The 23,657-nt window shown below is 35.4% G+C and overlaps 1 protein-coding gene across 1 annotated transcript in view; it reads right to left on the bottom strand.

Annotated features, from left to right (window-relative positions):
• Positions 1-23,657, bottom strand: part of LOC143227539 (uncharacterized) — a 67,010-nt gene that overhangs the window by 6,064 nt on the left and 37,289 nt on the right. The window contains exons 23-33 of the mRNA XM_076458976.1: positions 18,076-18,105; positions 17,418-17,576; positions 15,152-15,400; positions 10,238-11,143; positions 8,378-8,545; positions 8,036-8,068; positions 7,412-7,567; positions 7,038-7,205; positions 6,656-6,820; positions 4,740-4,934; positions 707-779 (exon numbers count right to left, since the gene is read on the bottom strand). Coding sequence (XP_076315091.1) covers positions 707-779; positions 4,740-4,934; positions 6,656-6,820; positions 7,038-7,205; positions 7,412-7,567; positions 8,036-8,068; positions 8,378-8,545; positions 10,238-11,143; positions 15,152-15,400; positions 17,418-17,576; positions 18,076-18,105 — 2,302 coding nt within the window. The remainder of the gene's footprint in view (positions 1-706; positions 780-4,739; positions 4,935-6,655; positions 6,821-7,037; positions 7,206-7,411; positions 7,568-8,035; positions 8,069-8,377; positions 8,546-10,237; positions 11,144-15,151; positions 15,401-17,417; positions 17,577-18,075; positions 18,106-23,657) is intronic.

The raw sequence follows: 23,657 nt of genomic DNA, 5'->3' as shown, positions 1-23,657 counted from the left end.
GAGTCAGAGATTCTTGCTGGTTTCTCCGCTCAAGGAGTTTCTGCAGTGAGGCATATCTCCACTCGCAAAGATGGAATTATGATGCCGACCAACATCCTCATTCTGACATTTACATCACCAGGCCACCTGCCACCATCAAGGCAGGTTATTTTAATTGCAGGGTATGGCCATACATTCCAAACCCTCTCCGATGTTTTCAGTGTCAGCGGTTCAGTCACTCGAAGACATCATGTCGTGGTTCCTTAACATGTGCTCGTTGTGGTGGCAAGGACCATGATGCCTATGAGTGTGAAACAGACCCTCATTGTGTCAATTGCAGTGGCTCTTACCTGTCCTACTTTGGTTCTTGCCCTAAATGGGTGGAAGAAAAAGCATTGCAGCATTTGAAAATGATTCAATACATTACTTACCCTGAGGCTCAAAAGTTGCTGTCCACCACTTCATCTTGGACGTATACTACAATGGGAGTGCAGATGGATCTCTTTGTGTCTCCAAAAGAATCGTTCTCAAACCAAATGAAAAGTCTTTTGACTTCATGGTTAACAAAGTTGATGAATTAGCATTAATACACATATCTCTCTCTGTCATACATTCCAGCAAACCCAAGAACCACTTCATTTGTTTCCGGGTGCAGGTAATTCCTCGGATACATCTTCTTGTCCAACCTCAAAATGCAAAATGATCATTCGTTCACGTCCTCATTCACTGAAATCCTCTTCCAACAGCAAACACCTGCCCAATCAAACCAGGGCAGGATCCATGGGGGTCTATAGACCTTCCTTGAATAAAGACAATAAAGAAAAAGGACATGATCTTAAAAAGAAGTGCCCTCCACCCAATTCGCCTACACAAATAAAAATGGCCACCTTGATACAATGGAACTGTCAAGGTTTACATTCTAATGTTGATGACATCAAAGCACTGACTGCTTCCTACCATCCTGTATGTCTTTCCTTACAGGAAACAATTCTGAAACCTACTGATACAGTCACCTTTCAGCAGTTTTATTTGTACAGAAATAACAGGCTGTGGGATGGATGTGTGCATGAAGGGGTGGCACTGTTAGTTGATCAGCATGTGCCCACCCTATCTTTGCCACTTGACATACCTTAAGAGGCCACAGCCATACATGTTTCCTTTGATCGTACCATCACTGTTTGTTCTCTCTACCTGTCACCTGCAGAGACCTATGATCAATCAGACCTTGATGCTCTCATTGAACAGTTGACGTCTCCATTTTTCATCCTTGGGGACTTTAATGGACATCATCCCCTCTGGGGAAATGCTGATATTGATAGGAGGGGTCACTCTGTAGAGTGTATGCTCTCTGATTACAACCTTTCTCTTTTCAGTATTGGTTCTTATACTTATTTCCATGCACCTAGTCAGTCCTTTACCGTTATTAATCACTCAGTTAGCTCCCCTTCACTATTCTCCCATTTTTCTTGGATAGTTGACAATAATCCAAGAGGCAGTGATCATTTTCCTATAATTTTGAGAGAGACTGGCTGTGGTCGATGCCACCCGACCCGAGTACCCTGGTGGAAGCTGAATCACACAAACTGGTCCTCTTTCACTGCTCTCGCTGAACTTGATCCTGCCATTGTCTATAAGCCATCAATATACGACTGTGTGGCAGCAGTAACTGACTGTATTATACAAGCAGACAAGGATATCATGGAATACGTGTTAAGGTTTTAGGAATCCTGTCTGCCACATGGCACAAAAGGCTCAAAAACAGGCCTGGGATACTTTCCATAGATATCCCACACTCTTGAACCACATCACCTTCCAGCAGGCCCCCTGCATATGCTCAGTGGGTAAGATGTCAAAGCCAGAAGAAATCTTGGATTAAGTACACAACCGGCATATCTTCTAACACAAGTTCCAAAGTCATATGTGATAAGATTTGAAATGTCAGTGGGCAATATTATTCTGTCCCCTTCTGGATCTTGAACTCTGATGGCCAAGAAGTAGCTGATACCTGGAGTATTGCCAATACTCAAGGTGAAAGCTTTGCTGGTATCTAGCACTTCTACTTCTTCCTCCACCTTCTTAGCCATCAAGACTTGGACAGAGTAATCACCTCTTTCCATTTTTTCCCTTTACACTGGTGGAAGTCAAACTGGCTCTTCATTTGTCTGGCAGTAAATCAGTTGGATCTGATGATGTACACTAAGAAATGTTGACCATCTATCTCCTGCTTCTCTTGCTATTTTCCTGATTGTATTTCACCAGATCTGGCAAGATAATGTTTTTCCTTATGCCTGGCACCAGGCTACTGTCCTACCTTTCTCTAAGCCTGGGAAAGATCCCAAGGTTCTTTCAAACTACCATCCATTTGCTTTGATAAGCTGTCTCTGTAAGACCTTAGAAAGAATGGTTAATGCTCATCTTGTTTGATTGCTCGAATCCAACAACCTCCTCTTGCTCACCCAGTGTGGGTTCTGAAGACAGCACTCCACTGTGGACCACCTATTGACTTAAAACGTCAATCAGAGAAGCCTTTCTCAAATGACATCTTGTATCAATATTCTTTAACTTTGAGAAGGCTTATGACAAAACATGGAGGTATGGCATTTTGTGAGACCTCCATAGATATGGGTTATGTGGCCATTTGCCTATTTTTATAAAAACTTTTTTAATGGGCAGGAGATTCCAAGTTCGTGTGGGTTCGACACTTTCCCATTCTTTTCTACAGGAACTTGCAGTCCATCAGGGCTGTGTTTTGAGTGTCACACTTTTCAGTATAAAGATTAATGCCATCACTAAACAACTCCCTCTCACTGTTGCAAACGGGCTCTGTGTTGATGACTTTCACATCTCATGTTAGTTGTCGAACATGAAGTATATTGAGCAGCAGCTACAGACTGCCCTCAAATTTTTACTGAAGTGTACCACTGCAAATGACTTTAACTTCTCTCTCTCTAAAACCATTTACATGCACTTTTGCCACCAATGGGATATTCACCCAGATCCTGAACTCTGTATCGGTGAAGTTGTGCTGCCTGTAGTCTCTGAGACTAAGTTCTTGGGGCTTATCTTTGTGGTGGTTCAGTGGTTGTGCACAGAATCCCCTCTATAGCTTCGGTGTTCACTGCTAAACTGTATACCATTTCTCTTGCCCTGGATCACATAGAAGCTAAGCAATACTCAACTACACTATTTATACTGACTCAGTTTTCTACTGACCCTGGAATCACTTCACGTTACTTCACACCCTGTTCTCGCCAATATTCAAAACTGGCTGGCCCATTTCTCTTTAACATCTACTTCTATCCAGTTTTTCTGGATACTGGGCCACTTTTGTATTCGCTGGAATGAGCTCGCCAACACCGCAGCGAAATCTATCTGCTCTGGCACTATCACCACTGTGCCTGTTCCACACATGGAATATGGTCCTGTATTCAAGGCTCAGCTCAATGCCAGATGGCAGTCAACTTGGAGTAAGCAACGTGAAAACCAGCTTTTCCAAATAAAACCCTATATTGGACTTTGCCCATCTTGCTTCCATAAGGATCAAAAAGAGGAAGTTGTTCTAACTAGACTACATATTGGTCACAGTTTTTAACTCATCACTTTCTTTTATCTGGAATTGATACATCAATGTGTAGTCTGTGTAACACTCAGATCACAATAAGCCACATTTTACTTTCTTTCTGTCGTTACGACTCTCAATGATGACAACATTTTAAACATGTTCTGTCCCAAGGTTTGTCTATAACGTTAGATAGTGTTATTGGTGATATGACACTTTCCACCTTGGTAATGTTTTCAGTTTTTTAAAGGTTATTAATCTTTTTAACACCATTTAAGTTTTTTAACTTATACATTAGACCTTTTTTAATGTGATTCCCTTTTAAGAATCACAGTCCATCTAGTTTGATTTGAAGTTAGAAAATGGCCATAATGTCAAAATACTCTAAATCATGACTGGAAAGGCCAACTTCAACTGACTAACGGGTAGTTAGTCCTGGTGAATTATTATTAAAATTTTTCTACAAGTCTTTTAGAAATTTTACTACTTTACTTTTTGAAAATGACCATAACATCAAACAACTCGGAACCAGGACTGGAAAGGCCAATGTTATGTAACTGATGGTGGTTTTTGTACTTACCTCTTAGTCTTCCTGGCGGGTTATGATAATTGCAATTATTCTACAGAAAGTCCTTTACAACTTGTATTACTGTAGTTTTTCTCTTAATGTTGTAGACTAGATGTAAACATTGGTTTTATGCTATATATGTTGTTGTTTTTTTACCTTTGTTTTGTTTTACCTTAATTTCCTTTTATGAATTTTACTAAATTTACTTTAATTTTAACTTTTTACTGGATGTTTGGCACAGATAACCTTTCTGCTTTGTGCTATAAAACACCAAATCAACCAACCAACAAACTTATCAGACACAATAGTGGAATTTGGCAAATTGCTCTTATAACACACTCATTGCCAACAGTGTGGGTCATTATTTGTTAATATTTTTTTTAAAGTGATTGTTAAGTGCAGACCAAAGAACCTCACATGCTAAAAAAATGAGTGATGCTTAGCCCTGAGAATACCACATGTTAATCTGTTTCAAGTTTAGAATATTCTACACAGATAAAACTAATCAGCTCAACATTTACATAACAACGATAACAGTCATTATAATATGTACTCCTCTTGAAAGCTTGTTTATTAATTACTTTGTTGGCATTTCATGTACAACCCTAAAAAATATCACATAACGAGTCTCACCTGATGTCGATTCACCAAAACACTCAACAGGTTTTCCTGTCTGGTTGTTAACAAACACTGCTTTGCAAGAACATGGATCTGCAGTACAAACAGCAACAGGATTAGCAGGACAGGTAGCATTAAGACAAGCCTTCATCCTGCTACACGGCTCAAGGTTCTCACCCTTAACTGATATCCATGGACATAGAATCAGATCTATAGATAAAATTGAAATAGAACAGGAGTTACATTAATAGACAAATATTTTAAACAAATAGATTTGTTATCAAGTACCCATTTTAAAATAAATCAGAATATTAATATACATGCAAGTTATCAATAAAACTTACATACAAAAATAAACATCTTCAAAATATTAATATACATGCAAGTTATCAATAAAAATTACATACAAAAATAAACATCTTCAAAATATTAATATACATGCAAGTTATCAATAAAACTTACATACAAAAATAAACATCTTCAAAATATTAATATACATGCAAGTTATCAATAAAAATTACATACAAAAATAAACATCTTCAAAATATTAATATACATGCAAGTTATCAATAAAAATTACATACAAAAATAAACATCTTCAAACCAAAATTAGACTTTTGAACCTTTTATCATAACTTTACACTTCACAAGTTAAAAGCATTTTCAGTAAACAGATAAATGAATCTGTAATAAAAAACTGAAAACAGAAGCTGCAAGTATGATAAAACAGATAGACAAGAAAACACTTTTAAGGGTCAGAAAATGCTGAAACTGTATAAACAACATGTATCATGCTAGCAAGGAATGTGAGCTGAGCATAGACTTGTCATTAGATACACTGCTACTTATCATAATGCTAATCTTTCTCAGAATGACAGTATGTAGTTATAGAGAGTTGTTACAAACACAGGTTGGTCAAACTGAATCAATGTTACAAGTGTAGTAACTGGGAAGTCAGTTAACATTAGAACCTTTGTTTGTTCTTCATTTACCTGAATGCACAGTAACTAACATCAACAAAATTACTTACATTTGCTGATGATATTAAAGTTTAGTGTGTTACTGGCTGTTCAGATTCTGCTGCTTTACTAAAACATTTATCAATTATTTAGTGAGTTGGGTGAATAAATTAATTATAGCAAATACAACATAATAGATGTGGATTATCATAACTTCAATTGGAAATGCAATTTTGATGTAAATAACCTCAACAGTTATGGATGAAAACAGCCTTGGTGTTCTATTTGATCAGTCTTTTAAGCCATCTAAGAAGTTTGCTGTTGTAAGTTGTAGGGCAAATACAGTTTGGGGTTGTATCTATAGAAATATTTAATACAGTCCAATGAGGTTATAATTTAATTACATAGGTTACTGAATACATAACAGATAGGCTTCTGAAGACTTTACAATGTCATTACATAGGTCACTGATTAGGCTACAGCTGGGCTTCTTAGGAAATTATAATGTTATTACATAGGACACTGATTAGGTTACAGTTGGGTTTCTTGAGACACTGAATTGTTGAAAAGTATTCACAGGAACAGTATTAGGATGGGAAGGATGTCATACAAGTGCATGCAACAATTATATTGCATGTTTTCCAAGAGAAATTTCTCTGCTTTAGAGAAGTCAGGTAGAAAATAAATTGAGGGGTGAGTTCTTTCCAATCCTTCCATAAAGTTCTACTTCTAACTCCACCAATGAGAATAAATGAAATACTTTTATATACTACAACAGTTGTTACAACAGTAACAACCTCATTCACTACTGAAGTAAAATACCTTATACCTTACCATTTCTGAGCACAGGTAACAAGTTAGTTAAATACTTATCTTTTACCTCCTCTGATAACAGTAACAACTATATTATCTATGAAAATACCTATTTGATATATTCACTAATAAAACCTAAAATATATTTTCCAGAATTACCTGGACACCTAGCATCACATTCTTCTTTTGTTTCAAAATTGTTTTCATTGCCTCCACATCCTCCATAGATAAACTCCTCACAGGTGTGAGACTGTTGGTTGTAAAACCAACGTGGCACGTATCCTCTACATAAACCAATATCTCTTGGCTGATCACACACAGGCACTGAGGGATTAATAAGATATGTCAGTAGAAGTTAGAGCTTCTAGAATACCATCCATTAATTAGAAAAACACCATTTGTACACAGAAACAGTAAAAAAAAGGAAGAGTTTCTTGCTTAAACAAAACCATAAAATTTTGAAACTGGGTTATCTATACTATAACTTAATCACATTTAGAACCAGTGTGTAAAACAAAACAAGTGTCAGTGTTTTACCAACCTGCCAGCTCACATGTCTCCTGGCATTCTTCAAGACTTTCAAAGTTGTTGTCATTGCCTTCACAGCCACCAAAGTTAAACTGTTCACAGCTTCCACTGGTTTTGTTATAAAAATACCGTGGTAAGGAAGAACGACAATTCCCAACAACCAGAGGCTGGCTACATTTGTCTTTAAAGAACAAACAATAAAGCAAATAAATTAAACCAATAGGTAATAATCCATAACAAAGAAAAAGTAATAATTGAAGCCACTAGCTTGTTAACACACTGCCTGTCTCTCGCTGTTCTTAAAGAACCTAATAATTACTTCACAAACTACATATTGTATTAAAGTTAATAAAACACTAAACTTATTACATTTTTTAATCTCCTTACCTTCACACCAAACTTTCTCTCCTGCCTGATTAACAAAGGTTGTGGCACAATCCCTACATGGATCAGCAACACAAACAGCATCTGGATGTTGTGGACAGTAGGCAGTGAAACATTCATCTGTACACACTCGTGGTTTGCTATCGTACCCTGGACACACTGGTCAAAAAAACATAATAACTTATTGACACCTCATAAATTACAATTGTTTCACCAGTGTTCTGTATAATGCATGGAGTGTGTTAGTGTCAAGGCTAGATTGTTTAATTGCTAATGTGCTCCAAGTTTTTAAAGACAAAAAAAAAAAAATCAGATACTAATCAAGTCCTTCATGCTGATGTTATAATCAAACATATAAAACATAAGCTTAGCCAGTGAAAATATAATAATGTTGATTTACTGTGTTCTAACTAAATTGTATTTCACACTTTAGACGGAGAACAGAAAATCGAATACACACATGAAACATTTCCGAAACTGTAAAATAAATTACTGCTGAAAAACTTCAACACAGAGATGATAGATAGAAGACAAAGAATAACGTGGCTTTAAGTTTATTATTATTACTGTAAGTCAACTTAAAGCTAATAGAACCTATCAGTATCAATCAGACTTCCAAATACTTACCAGGATCAATCTCCTGTCTTCCAAGAATTCTTCCTGCAATATCAAACACTTTAATTAAAAACATAATTACTAATTTAATATTATTTCTAACCCAATTTTGTACTCATCAGTATTAAAGTGACTAAAACTTAGTTACTTTTCTTGATAGGTTTTATTGCACAAAATATTTTTACAGATAAAAAAAATTCAAGATATCTCATACATAGAAAGAATGAAAACAAAAATTCAAAAAACTAAAAAATATGTTTAATACCAATATTTCTGTTCCCACAAATTATACCAAGTCCATCTTTTACATCTATATAAAAGTTTCTTTTTATCTGTCACAACACAAAACATTACCCTTAGCATCACAAGTCACTAAGCCTCGAGTCAGAGTGTTGTGTAGTGGATTTCCACCATCATCGACACACCAGGAAAGTTCTCCTTGACTCTGAGCAGCTGCAAAACTTCCATCAGAAGAACAGGTAGGAGGCATAACCACCATATTTACAGGCTCCACTGGTAAGGCTATAATAAGTTACAGAACTCAAGGTTTGGAAGTAGAAAACTATAAAAAGTTACATTTGAACTGAGTTGTCATAGTTGTAATTCATCATGAATAACCCCCAAATCTAAAGTTCAGGTCCTGCTATACAGTGTAAATTATATTACAATGTCATAAGCTTTCAGGGAGAGAAGGTAAGTAGGCCACAATTTCAATAAATAGTTCAGATGTTAACTGGTAAAACTCATAACAATGGTAATCGGTAATAAAATAATAATGATTTAAAACAAGATTATAACTATGATGAATAATTATAAAAAATTATTATAACAGATAAACATACTGAACAACAATGGTTGTCAATAGCAAAATAAAACAAATTTAAAACAATTACAGTAACAATAATCAACTGCAGAGAATGATTCCAAGTAACAGACTGTCATATCACTTTTGATTAAAAGGAAATGATTCCTAATGCATGGAAAGGCCACCACTTGTGAACATGAAACAGTACTGTACTCCAAACCTTGACCAAACAGCTACAAAAATTACATTCCAACATAATTTAAGCAAATACTTCAGCCATTTAACCTACTTTGAAAATCTTTCATGTGCATTTCTAGCTTTTCCAAGAAAACTGTCAGATGGATAAAAACCAAAGCATTCCAGACTATGGGAAAATACACTTCCAGTAAGATCAACATTTTGATGAAAACAAACATATTACACACTTATTTAAGCTATAAATAATTGTTATTATTGCTTATCTAACTCAAGCAATATCTTACAGAAAAGCACTGATAAAATGTTGTAGGTCCAATACTTTTAAACTAACTATTTTCAAAAGTATAATGATATAGAAAGAAAAGACCTAACCATAAATTTCTAATTAGTCACATTATGTGCCATAGCATAAGCAATAACCAAGGCTGGAGGAAGTTCAGCCCCTCTCAGCTTTTTAGATTATTAAAAAATATGTATTTTGAATTTAAATAGCCTGCAAGTGTAATTTTTATGTAGTGTACATGTGATCATCAATAGATTCTTAAATTATTTAGAACGTGGCTCGCCTATATAATAATACTGATTTTTAAGTATCTTTAGTTATTGAAAATCAATTGTCATATTCTGTCTTACACTTTGCTCATTCTAATTATAAATGGGTTTCTTTCTTGAAGTTGGGAGTGTGACTAATTATTAGCCATACAACCTTGTGCAATAACATTTCAACACTGACTTACTGTACAAGCAATAACTGGCTTTGAAAAACATTCTTTGCTGATACAGTTTTTGTAAGTCGTTTAAACTTATTCAGTTGAGCTGTATTTTTATTGATCAAATATCTATAAAAAATAAATTACAAAAAAAAAAAAAACGTTGGGAAAGTATATGGTTAAATAAGCTCTTACTTAATAAAATCAACACTTGATTGATACATAACCCAGTATCACAGTCAGTATGCCTAAAGTAAGCTAGCTGGTTTCTCAGTATTTAAATGATAATGCTGGAATGAATAGGTGTGAAGCAAAGTGAAACATTTGAAATATATATAAAAGCAATAACTTTGTCCAAATTTCAAGCATTTTAAGAAATAAAATTTGTATTTTTATAGTGAATGGACTAAGTTAAAGTAATAAAAAGTTAATTACTGAGTAAATTGCATTAGTTACAATTTATAAAAACTCTTAAGTAAAGTTTTAAAAAATATGTTTTACCTTGCGGTTGAAGACAGGTTGGGCCACAACTGGTAAGACAACATTTAGAAGATGCAGGGCAATCATGGTCAACTATACAATCACGACGAGGCTGGCTACAGGAAAAATCAATCAAAACTTTAGAAGGACAAGTACCAGATTTTGGACTCGTATTTTGGCTGGGAATGAAAGGCTCAATGCAGTCAAATCCACAAGCTGTGATACAACATTTTCTGTTTCCAGGACAATCACTGTCCACCATACAGTTGTTGTCACAGCCCTGTATCATGCTTCGAAAAACAGAGGACAAAGAAGGAATCGGGCATACTCCTTGCTTTACTAGTTTTGGAGTGAAGGGATTAATCTTGAAGAATCTATTCCAGATGTTCTCATTAATATCAGGCAACCTGAACTTCATGATGGTAGCTTGTGGCCTGACCATCTCCCATAAGTTGCCATTATCACCAGCAAACCTAATGTTCATATTAGTGTCTTCTGGTCGAATCATGTCCCACAAGTTCTCATTATCACCAGCAAACCTGATGTTCATTTTAGTATCTTCTGGTTGAATCATGTCCCACAAGTTGTCATTATTACCAGGAAACCTGATGTTCATGTTTCTGATTTCTGGTCTGACTATGTCCCAAAAGTTGTCATTATTCATAGGAAATTTAATCCTGATATTAGTGTCTTCTGGTCTGATTATGTCCCACACATTATCATTATCACCAGGAAACTTGATCCTTGTATCAGTATCTTCTGGTCTAATCATGTCCCACAAGTTGTCATTATTACCAGATAACCTGATCTTCGTGTTGGTTGTTTCTGGTCTGATCATGTCCCACATATCATAGTTATTACCAAAATTTCTAACCTTGATATTTGATGCTTCTGGTCCAATCATTAAAGACAGCCTTGATGTCATCACTAAAAAGAAATATATTCAGGAAATATTTTTACAAATTGTTAAAAGTGGCAGTTTTGTTTATGACTGAAGTCATCTTGATATACATATATATATATATATATATATATTGTTTAAAATGATTTTATATCTACCTGGCACTAAGTCATTTACAGTACTGTGCAAAGTGTTAGGATAAAGTCAGACTACTTTCAAAGAACAATAAAAGGTAAATCACAGATGAAACATCAAAATGTTAGTAATCTTCATATTTAGTACAACAGAAACTCAGTGGAAGTGGTTGAGTTCATCAAACAGTAAATATTTTATGTGCCCCCTTTTGTTTCAATAACAGTAAACAGTCTTATAAATCTTGTTAGTCAAAGTGTCTCTTGGAATTTTACTTCAAATGTCTCTAAAACATCCCCATAAAAGTTCCTTTGGAAGTAACTTTTGATTTGTCAAATTTTGATCTACAAAATCCCAGATCTACTCAACTGGGTTTAGACAAGGTCGCTATACAGGCCACTGTATCACTTGAATGACTCCAGCAGCTTCTTTCTTCACTAAGTAACTTCTGCATAAGTTGGATGAATGTTTGGGTCATTACCTTCTTGGTAATAGAATCCTTTACCAGTAATATGCAAACCACAATATACCATGATGAATTAATATCTGATGGTACTTGTACTAGTCTGTTATTCCATCTAATATGGAAATATATCCCGTCACCTCAGCACACAAACACCCTTAAATCATCAAACTTACCCCCCCCCTCATGTTTCATGGTAGATATTATGCACGGAGATAATTTCTTTCACCTTCCTTTCGCTTGACATACAACCTACACTTTGAATCAACTATTTCAAATTTGGGCTCATCTGGTCTATAACCCTCTTTTGCAATCATCCAAAGTCCAGTTTTTGTACTTTTAACAAATTTCAGTTTCTTGACAGTATCTGAAGATTGAAGTAAAGGCAGTTTTAACTGTCACATGACCAAATATTCCATTATTTTTTAGTCTTCTTGATACTGTAAATCTGGACACTTGTCTTGTAATTTGGTACATGGTTGTTTATCTCATGCTTGAAATCAGTGGCAGTCTTCCTTCTGTCCTGATGACTGTATAAACACAGACTCTTAACATCAGTGTCATTGAGTTCAGGTGTTCTGCCTTCTCATTTCTGATTTTCAAATATACCTGTTGCATTCTCAATATTTGGGGAGCATTTCAAGTCTGCATCAATTTGTTGGACAGTCCAACCAGCATCACGTAAAGCTTTTATACAAACTCTCTGTCCTACTGACAAGTATCTATGCTTTTGGGGCTGTGGCACAAAAAAAACACTTAATAAATAGTGTTAAACAATGTTTTTTTATCAAGGTTTATTTGGGGAAGTGCTCTTAACTTAATGTTTTCTAGAATATACTGAATATCGTATGCTAGCTCTTTTCTATATAATTAAGACACCGCATGAGGTACCACAACAATTATTTCAGACCCTAAATATGAGTTTGTTCATTCAAGTAGAAAACTCATGACATGCACTTCGTACAGACATATGAGAATTCTAAAGAATGATAAGTATTCTCACCCTGACTCATTCACTTGTTAACATGGATCAGTGAAACATTACAGTAGTGTTAAAATGTACATTCTGTAATGGCATAGAAGAATCAGCCCACAAAATGGAAGGAATAACAATATATTCTCATGAACTAATATTGTTTTTACAGTACTGTAAATATGTAAATAAAATGTCTGTTTAAAATGGTTTTACATCTACTAAACACCGAGTGAAAAATTCAATTTAGAAGAATAAGCTTTCATCTTCTAAATTAAAATTCAAAGATGTATTAGGAGAGTTTAATACTTTACTATATCTTCTGGTCACCAGTAACCTTCATGTACTATAATTAGATTCTGAAATAACAATACCGATGTACTAGATGTGTTTATTACTTTACTATATCTTCTAGCCACAAGTAACCTTTGTGTACTATAATTAGATTCTGAAATAACAATACCGATGTACTAGATGTGTTTATTACTTTACTATATCTTCTACCCACAAGTAACCTTTGTGTACTATAATTAGATTCTGAAATAACACTACTGATGTACTAGATGTGTTTATTACTTTACTATATCTTCTAACCACAAGTAACCTTCGTGTACTATAATTAGATTCTGAAATAACACTACTGATGTACTAGATGTGTTTATTACTTTACTATATCTTCTAACCACAAGTAACCTTCGTGTACTATAATTAGATTCTGAAATAACAATACTGATGTACTAGATGTGTTTATTACTTTACTATATCTTCTAGCCACAAGTAACCTTTGTGTACTATAATTAGATTCTGAAATAACAATACTGATGTACTAGATGTGTTTATTACTTTACTATATCTTCTAACCACAAGTAACCTTCGTGTACTATAATTAGATTCTGAAATAACAATACTGATGTACTAGATGTGTTTATTACTTTACTATATCTTCTAACCACAAGTAACCTTCGTGTACTATAATTAGATTCTGAAATAACAATACCGATGTACTAGATGTGTTTATTACTTTACTATATCTTCTAGCCACAAGTAACCTTTGTGTACTATAATTAGATTCTGAAATAACACTACTGATGTACTAGATGTGTTTATTACTTTACTATATCTTCTAACCACAAGTAACCTTCGTGTACTATAATTAGATTCTGAAATAACAATACTGATGTACTAGATGTGTTTATTACTTTACTATATCTTCTAACCACAAGTGACCTTCGTGTACTATAATTAGATTCTGAAATAACAATACCAATGTACTAGATGTTTTTATTACTTTACTATATCTTCTAGCCACAAGTAACCTTTGTGTACTATAATTAGATTCTGAAATAACACTACTGATGTACTAGATGTGTTTATTACTTTACTATATCTTCTAACCACAAGTAACCTTTGTGTACTATAATTAGATTCTGAAATAACACTACTGATGTACTAGATGTGTTTATTACTTTACTATATCTTCTAACCACAAGTAACCTTCGTGTACTATAATTAGATTCTGAAATAACAATACTGATGTACTAGATGTGTTTATTACTTTACTATATCTTCTAACCACAAGTAACCTTCGTGTACTATAATTAGATTCTGAATTAACAATACCGATGTACTAGATGTGTTTATTACTTTACTATATCTTCTAGCCACAAGTAACCTTTGTGTACTATAATTAGATTCTGAAATAACACTACTGATGTACTAGATGTGTTTATTACTTTACTATATCTTCTAACCACAAGTAACCTTTGTGTACTATAATTAGATTCTGAAATAACAATACCGATGTACTAGATGTGTTTATTACTTTACTATATCTTCTAACCACAAGTAACCTTCGTGTACTATAATTAGATTCTGAAATAACAATACCGATGTACTAGATGTGTTTATTACTTTACTATATCTTCTAGCCACAAGTAACCTTCGTGTACTATAATTAGATTCTGAAATAACACTACCGATGTACTAGATGTGTTTATTACTTTACTATATCTTCTAACCACAAGTAACCTTTGTGTACTATAATTAGATTCTGAAATAACACTACTGATGTACTAGATGTGTTTATTACTCTACTATATCTTCTAACCACAAGTAACCTTCGTGTACTATAATTAGATTCTGAAATAACAATACCGATGTACTAGATGTGTTTATTACTTTACTATATCTTTTAACACAAGTAACCTTCATGTACTATAATTTAGTTTCTGAAACAATAATAAAGATGTAACAGATGAATTTATTGCATTACTAACAGTATTATTTTGGTCACAAATTACTTTGAATTAATCTTTTTTTATTATTTTCTTCAGGCTTAAATTAGCAGTTGATGAAATTAAAAATCAAGCTTTGGATTAACTCCAGCTACAATTGAACAAAATAGTAAAAGTTTCACCAGAAGGCTATGCTTTATAAGTCAATTACCAAAACATTTTTATTACATACTTTGCAGACCAGGATTAGTATTCCATGCTGACCTTTTGACCACTGGCTCTATATCTTGTTCTTTATGTTTAGTATCTTTTTTTGATGTTAAAAGTAGAGAAAAATGGAAAGGAAGAGATGGGGCAGAATTATTTTGGTGCTGTAACTTAACAGGAAGAAAGTCCTCAATCCTGTTCAGAGGAAGCCCCTGATTTGCCCAGGCATGACTATTCAACACTTTCTGCACTTTTCTTGCACATGTAGTTAGACCTGAGAACACAAAAAATAAACCTCTAATGTAAAATGAGATGGTGTAACATATTTCAAATTTACATTGTGTGACCAACAAAAAGGAATTACTCTGAAGACAAAGGTTTTCAACTAACATGAAAATTTAAATAAATATTACTTGTTATCCCTAGTTGATGTCAACTGTAATATCTTTATTTGTTAACACTCTATGCATGGATATCCTTTACTGCACATTACAAGGTTTTTAACAACTTACATTCAACATTTAATTAAAATAATTTTTGTTCATGTGATATCAATTGATATGTTATAAAATAGATAATAATCCATATTTTATTAGTATAAAAGTTTTTATATTCTTAAATGTATAAGGCAGTATTAAAAATATATCCTAAATTTTCCTTAGCATGAGAAATGTGGCATTTCTTTTCTAGGTATTCCCTCTTCTCTAATCTATTCACCACCACTCCAATAAATACAAAATTTAACATTAGTTACTCATTATTAAATCACTGTCCCCCAGACAAACTATAATTTCAATATAGCCTACAATCTTATTTGGTTACAGAGCCATCAAATAGAAAATCAGATCCCTCTGACCACACCCACCTGTTACATCCTCATTTTCATGATTTGTTAATAGTTCTCCTTTACATTTAACCTTGTGTTATTTATAGCCAATAGAAAGCCAATATCTTTTATCTATGAAGTGAGAATTGTCAACCTCTCTTTCAGTACAATTTTTGTTCCCACAGGAAAAGTGTTGACTACTTTGAATAAATTTGTAACAGCTTGTGTTGGATGGATAAAAAGCCATAAAAACTGTGATGTTATGAGACAGTTTATGCTTTTTGCATGTTATTATTTTAAGTTCTTTGGTTCATAATTTAATTAAATAAATATTATTTAGTACATTACTTCTTGTTTTACATGTGTAGCCTTTATTTTATCATTATAAAAATAACTAAAATGTAACTATAGAAATTATTCAGGTTAATTAAGTTTAGATTATTAGGTAAATTAAACTGTAATATTATACTGAAAAAATCTTCACGAGGCACATCAGCCCAGAGTAACTCGTGGGCAGACGAATTTAATCATATGATGTGAGCCACATACACCACAAATAATTTAACTTATAATGACACAAACAGTAATTAAAACACAGTTCAAAGGCCAATAAAAAAAGAAAAAAATTAAGTATAAATATATGCATACTGTTACAAGTTTAAAGCAACTCAGGATAAACATTTAGTTTCACGTTAAAACTTGAAGTCATTCTAGAAAACACAAATTGCAATTAAGATTTTTTTTTGTGTGTGGTTATCAGGTAGATAAGACTGATTGAGAAAATAACATATAAAATATAAAGTTTTACTGAAAAGGAAAGTTTGAAATATATTTAGGAAGTTTTAGAAGTTATATAAGTGAAATTACAAATTTTGGAGATGAAGAAAAGTACTTTTAATTTCGACATGGAAATCACTTTGTACAAGAATTAGTAAGAAAAAAATATGCAACATATTCTATAACAGATCTTTCTTGTTAGTTTATTGAAACACTTCAACACAAAATCTGATTTGTTTGTATGTCAACTGAAAACCTTCCAAATTTTATGAAGACATACTATATTAAAAGTTAGTAATAAAATTGTAATGATTTTAAACAAGTACAAACTAGCCATGTGTTCTGCTAATTCAACTGAACCTGTTTAGAGAGGATTGACAGATTTATTAATAACTGTACTGCTTCTACTACCACTACACTTGTTACTGAGACAATGTAAGTAAAACTTCTGAGTGTATATTCCATCTGAAACACTTTACATATTATCTCCACATAATCCAAACTTCACACAAAAGTATATAAGCATTACTCTTCTGTATATAATTAAACTTTAGGATAAATATAGATATGCAATAATAACTAACAACTATAGTTTTATGTTTTTTACAACTTTGGTAACAGAGCTATCCTCTGTCACGTTCAAGAAATCCGAAGTTTATAAGAATAGAGTAAATACAGAATAGGTTACCATCATTACAGTCCACTGGATGATTCATCTCATCATAGAACACAGGTGTGCACCCTCTACAAGGGTTCACACGACAGGTGGCATTCGGGTGTGCTAGACAGTGTTGGTTGTCACAGAGGTTAGCAGGACAAAGGTAGACAGGATTACCATCAGGACAGACTAAGAAATATACATGATACCACACTTTGATTACCAGCACAAACTACTACAACATCACTGTCAAAAGAAACAATCTTTCCCAACATTAAACAACAGATACAATATACACTGTATACTAGCCAATCATTGATAAGCTTTTCATAGGTCAATTACCCTAGTTGTAATCCTAAATATTTTGTAAGTTTTGGTTTTGTTATGACATTTTTACTTGTTCACACATACATCTCAGCACCATCTATATGCCATGAAATTCTCCAAACTTCCTTGTCAATTGTTGGTTATCTACTTCAAAAGAATTCAGTTATAAAAATAAATTAGAAGACAAGCCATTATTTTTAATCTTAGAACCATTTCTTTTCATATCTTCTTATGTAAACTATAAATTGTATTTTGAGGAAATGTTTATTGGCCTGTTAAAACATTGAGGTATAAAATGTTCATAAATTTCAAGTCTTTTCAGATAAAGATAAATATAAAAAATGTATTTGATATTACTCACTTGATGTCTCATCTAAAGTTCTCCCCATTCCTACAGAAATAAATAAATAAAACTTGTTTAAACATAACACCATGTTAAATTAATAATGAAATTAACACAAGTGTCCAAAAATACAGAAAAATGTTTGTTTCCAAAACTTAAATTAACACAAAATGCATTATTTATATGCAAAAACGGCTCGTTTGGGTTGAGAAAATATTTTACATAGAAGAGCGAACAACGTTTTGACCTTCTTCGGTCATCGTCAGGTTCACAAAGAAAGAGGTAACTGACCAGAAGCTAACCACATGTTTGAAAGGGGTTGTGTAACTGTGTGTCAAAATGTAGAGGGCGGTATTAGATGTTTGAATATATAATTTTATCTATTTTATTATATTAACATAGGTATAAAGGCGTTCCTTTATATTGGTTTATTTTGGGTTTAAGTTGTTGTATAAGTAAGGCTTCTTTAATTTTGTGTTTGTTTATGTTTGTTTGCTTTGATTATAAAAATAACTTCCAACATGCCCTAAATTTATATAGAAAATGCGACAGTCAAAAGTATTGTTTTAACAAAATAGTTGATTGATTGATTTAGTGTTTTATGGCACAAAGCAGCGAGGCTATCTGCGCCAGACATTCGGTAAAAATGTAAAAAAATAAATAAATAAATAAATAAATGTAGTAATAGACATAAATGGAACTGAAGGTAAAACAAAAAAGGATAAAACCAATGTTGACACCTAGTCTACAATGTTAAGATAAAAGGTAGAGTATAAGAAGTTGTAAGGTATTTACTCTAGCAAAAAAGGTAATGATCATAACCCGCCAGGAAGATTAACAGGTAAGTTCAAGAACCACCGTCAATCACCTGAAGTTGGCCTTTCCAGTCCTGGTTCTGGGTTATGTGTCATAGCAGCTATTATCAAAATGTAAAAGAAAGTAAAAGTTTTAAAAGACACTCCGCAAAATCGTAATAATGAGTAGCCAAATGTCCAGTAAAAGGATAAAGTCAAGTAAATGGAGTAAAATTTGTAGAAGTAATTGAAGATAGAAGCAAAACGGCAATTAAGACAGAAAATGGCGTAAAAACCAATGTTGACATCCAGTCAACAAGGTTGTAAAGAACTACCTGTAGCAGAATGGTAATGATCGTAACCCGCCAGGAAGACTAACAGGTAAGTATAAAACCACCGTCAGTCACCTGAAGTTGGTCTTTCCAGTCCTGGTTCCGGGTTATGAGTCAATATGGCCAGTACTAAAAGTTAATTAGTAAAAGTGTGAAATGATATGCAGTAAAGTATAATAACAACTCGCCAGGATGACTAACGAGTAGTTCAAACGGATAGTTCAAACAGGAGCGTTAGTCACCTGAAGTTGGCCTTTCCAGTCCTGGTGTCGAGTTATTTAATGTTCTGGCTAGTGTCCAATGTCAAATTGAATGAGAGAGATTAAAACTGTAAAAAAGGAACCACAATTAAAAGGTGTAATGAATAAACATGCAACACTTAAATGAGATTAAAAGGTTAATGGCCATTAAAAATTAAAAACATTATCAAGGTGGACAGAGTCACCATCACCAATAACTCTGTCCAATGTTACAGATTGACCCTGGGAAAAAATATGTTTAAAATATTGCCGTCGTTGAGAATTGTAACGATGGCAAGAAAGTAAAATGTGGCTGATAGTGATTTGAGTGTTACACAAATTACACATTGGTGCATCAGTTCCAGATAAAAGAAAATGATGAGTTAAAAACTGTGACCAATGCGTAGCCTAGTGAGAACAACTTCCTCCTTCGAACTTTACGGAAGCTAGATGGCCAAAGTCAATTTTGGGTTTGATTTGAAAAAGTTTGTTGTCACGCTGCTCACTCCAAGTGGACTGCCAGCTGGCACGGAGCCGACCCTTGAAGATAACACCATAGTCCATGTGCGGAATAGGCATAGGAGTGATGGTGCTGAAGCAGACATATTTAGCTGCCATGTCTGCAAGCTCGTTCCATGAATACCAACATGGCCTGGTATCCAGAAAAACTGGATTGAAGTAGCTGCTAATGAGAAATGGGCCAGTCGGTTACTGAATATCAGCGAGAATAGGATGTGAGCCAACGTGTAGCGATTCCAAGGCAAGTATAGAACTAAGCGAATCAGTATAAATAGTGCAGTTGGAGTACTGCTCAGCTGCAATATGATCCAGGGCAAGAGATATGGCATACAGTTCAGCAGTGAACACAGAAGCTGTAGAAGGGATTCTGCGTGCAACTACTGATCCATAGCAAACCATAGCAGAGCCCACTGAATTACCTGATTTGGAACCATCTGTATAAATAGGAACTGAATGATCGTTTGAAAGATATTCATTGAATAAAAGACGGTACTTCCAATCTGGAGTATCTGCCTTTTAGGTGACTGAAAGAAAGGTCACATTTGGGGCTGTAATAAGCCATGGTGGGATGGGCCGACCTGTGGAACATGCAATGTTATCCAAGGACAGACCAATTCATCCAATTGCTTCGGATGCGAGAAGGCCAAACGGAGCAATGACAGATCGTCTGTTCTGAAAAAGTACTGCCCACCGAGGAAGGAAAACACATTTCCAGGTGGGATGCTTTGGTAAGGAATGAAGTTTCGAAGTATATTGTAAAGATAGTTGCAAACGGCGAAGGTGTAGAGAAGGTTCATGAGATTCAATGTATATACTTTGAACTGGAGAGGTACGGAAAGCCCCAGTGCAGAGTCAAGTCCTTGGTGATGAACGGGGTCCAGCATCTTTAAGGCTGAGGGTCTGGCAGAGCCATAGACCATTGATCCATAATCGAGTTTCGATCTAATAAGAGCACGATATACCTTTAACATTGAACAGCGATCTGCCCCCCAACTGGTAGAAGAGAGAACACGGAGGATGTTCAGTGCTCTTGTGCATTTGACCCGAAGCTGCTTTAAGTGTGGTATAAAGGTCAGTTTACGATCAAAGATAAGCCCCAAGAACTTGGTCTCCGGGACAACTGGCAGCAAAACTCCACCGATATGAAGTTCAGGATCAGGGTGAATACCCGTCGACGCACAAAGTGCATGCACATAGTTTTGGAGAGAGAAATTAAAGCCATTCGCCATAGTCCACTTCCGTACACAATTGAGGGCGGTTTGTAGTTGCCGCTCAATATATCTCATGTTTGACGACTGACATGAGATGTGAAAGTCATCGACATACAGCCCATTCGCAACAGTGAGAGGGAGTTGTTCAGTGATGGCATTTATCTTTATACTGAAGAGTGTAACACTCAATACACATCCTTGAGGGACTCCAAGTTCCTGTACAAAAGAACGGGAAAGTGTCGAACCCACACGAACCTGGAATCTCCTGTCCATTAAAAATTTTTTAATAAACATGGGTAGATGGCCACGTAACCCATATGTATGGAGGTCTCAAAACGCCATACCTCCATGTTGTGTCGTAAGCCTTCTCTATGTCAAAGAATATTGATACAAGATGTTGGCGGTTGAGAAAAGCTTCTCTGATAGATGTTTCAAGACAATTAGGTGGTCTGTGGTGGAGTGCTGTCGACGGAACCCACACTGGGTGGGCGAGAGGAGGTTGTTTGATTCAAGGAACCAAACAAGACGAGCATTAACCATCCTTTCTAATGTCTTACAGAGACAGCTTGTCAAAGCAATTGGACGGTAGTTTGAAGGAATCTTGGGATCTTTCCTGGCTTAGAGAAAGGTAAAATAATAGCCTGGCGCCAAGCATCAGGAAAAACATTCTTCTGCCAGATCCGGTTGAAAACAATCAGAAGGACATTAAGAGAAGCAGGAGATAAATGGTGCAGCATGTCATAATGAATATCATCAGGTCCAACAGACGTACTGGCAGACCGATGAAGGGCCATTTTTAGTTCCACCAGGGTAAAAGGACGATTATAGTCAAAGAAACAGTTAGTTCGAAAGGAAAGAGGTGATCGCCCGCCCAGTCTTGATGGCCAGGAAGGTGGAGGAACAAGCAGAAGTGCTAGATACCCGCAAAAGCTTTCACCTAGAGTGTTAGCGATGTTCGAACATCAGTCACCTCCTGACCATCAGAGAGTAAGATCGAGAGGGGATAGAATTGTAGTGTCCATTAACCTTTCGAATCCTGTCCCATATGATCTTGGAACTGGTGGTAGAAGATATACTGGTTGTGAACTTAATCCAAGATTCCTTCTGGCTGTGACGTCTTACCCACCTAGCATGTGCACGGGCCCGTTGGAAAGCAACCCGGTTTGAAAGTGTGGGATATCTACGAAAAGTATCCCAGGCCCGCTTTGAGCCTTCCGTGCTAAGTGGCAAGCAGGATTCCACCACGGACGAGGATATCGTGGAAAACGTGTCGAGGTTTTAGGAATACACTGAGCAGCTGCATGTGTAATACAGTCAGTTACCGCTGCTACACAGTAGTCTATTGATGGCTGATTTACGATGGCAGGATCAAGTTCTGCGAGAGCAGTGAAAGTGGACCAGTCTGCCTGATCCAGCTTCCACCTGGGCACGCGGGTAGGGTGGCATCGACCACGCCAGTCTCTCTTATAAGGATTGGAAAATGATCACTGCCTAGTGGATTACTGTCAACCCTCCATGAAAAATGGGAAAATAATGAAGGGGAGCAAACTGAGAGATCAATAGCGGTAAAGGACTGACTAGGTGCATGAAAGTAAGTGGAAGAACCAGTATTGAAAAGAGAAAGATTGTGATCAGAGAGCATCCGCTCTACAGATCGCCCCTCCCATCAATAATGGCACTTCCCCAGAGGGATGATGTCCATTAAAATCCCTAGGATTAGAAACGGAGATGGCAATTGTTCAACGAGAGCATCCAGATCTGATTGATCATAAGTCTTTCCAGGGACAGGTACAGAGAACAAACAGTGATGGTATGACCCAAGGAAATACGGATGGCTACAGCCTCCAAGGGTGTGTTGAGTGACAAAGACAGGGTGGGCACGTGTTGATCAACCAACAGTGCCACCCCTCCATGTACTCGACCATCACACAACCTGTCATTTCTGTACAGAGAAAACTGCCGAATGGAGACAGTATCAGCAGTTTTGAGAAATGTTTCTTGTAAAGAAAGACAAACAGGATGGTAGGAAGCAATCAGCGTTTTGATATCATCCAGATTAGAACGTAAACCTCGACAGTTCCATTGTATCAAGGTGGCCATTTTTAAGAACGGGTAGGTGAAGTGGCTGGAGAACCCTTCGGTTTACGACCACGTCTTTTTTCTTTACTGTCTTTAGTTGGAGGAGGTCTATCAACCTCCATGGATCCTGCTCTGTGTCGGGTGGGCAGGTTTTTGTTATTGGAAGGGAATCTAGTGACTGAGGACGCGAACGAATAATTGTGTTGTCTCTTGTGGTGGGAGAAAAAGATGTATCAGAAGAAATGCCTGTATTTGAAACTGAAGGACGTGGATCTTGAGGTGTGTTGGAAGATATGGGAGGGACAGAGATAGGTGTGGTAGTTGATTCATCAACCTTTTAACCACGGAGGTCAAAAGGCTTTTCATTTGTTTTGAAAACGATTCTTTTGGAGGCACAGAGATCTGTCTGCACTCCCACTGTAGTTG

The sequence above is a fragment of the Tachypleus tridentatus genome, chromosome 9 (genome assembly GCF_004210375.1).
Source record: "Tachypleus tridentatus isolate NWPU-2018 chromosome 9, ASM421037v1, whole genome shotgun sequence".
NCBI classification, from domain to species: Eukaryota; Metazoa; Arthropoda; class Merostomata; order Xiphosura; family Limulidae; genus Tachypleus; species Tachypleus tridentatus.
This window is presented reverse-complemented; position numbering and strand designations above follow the sequence as displayed.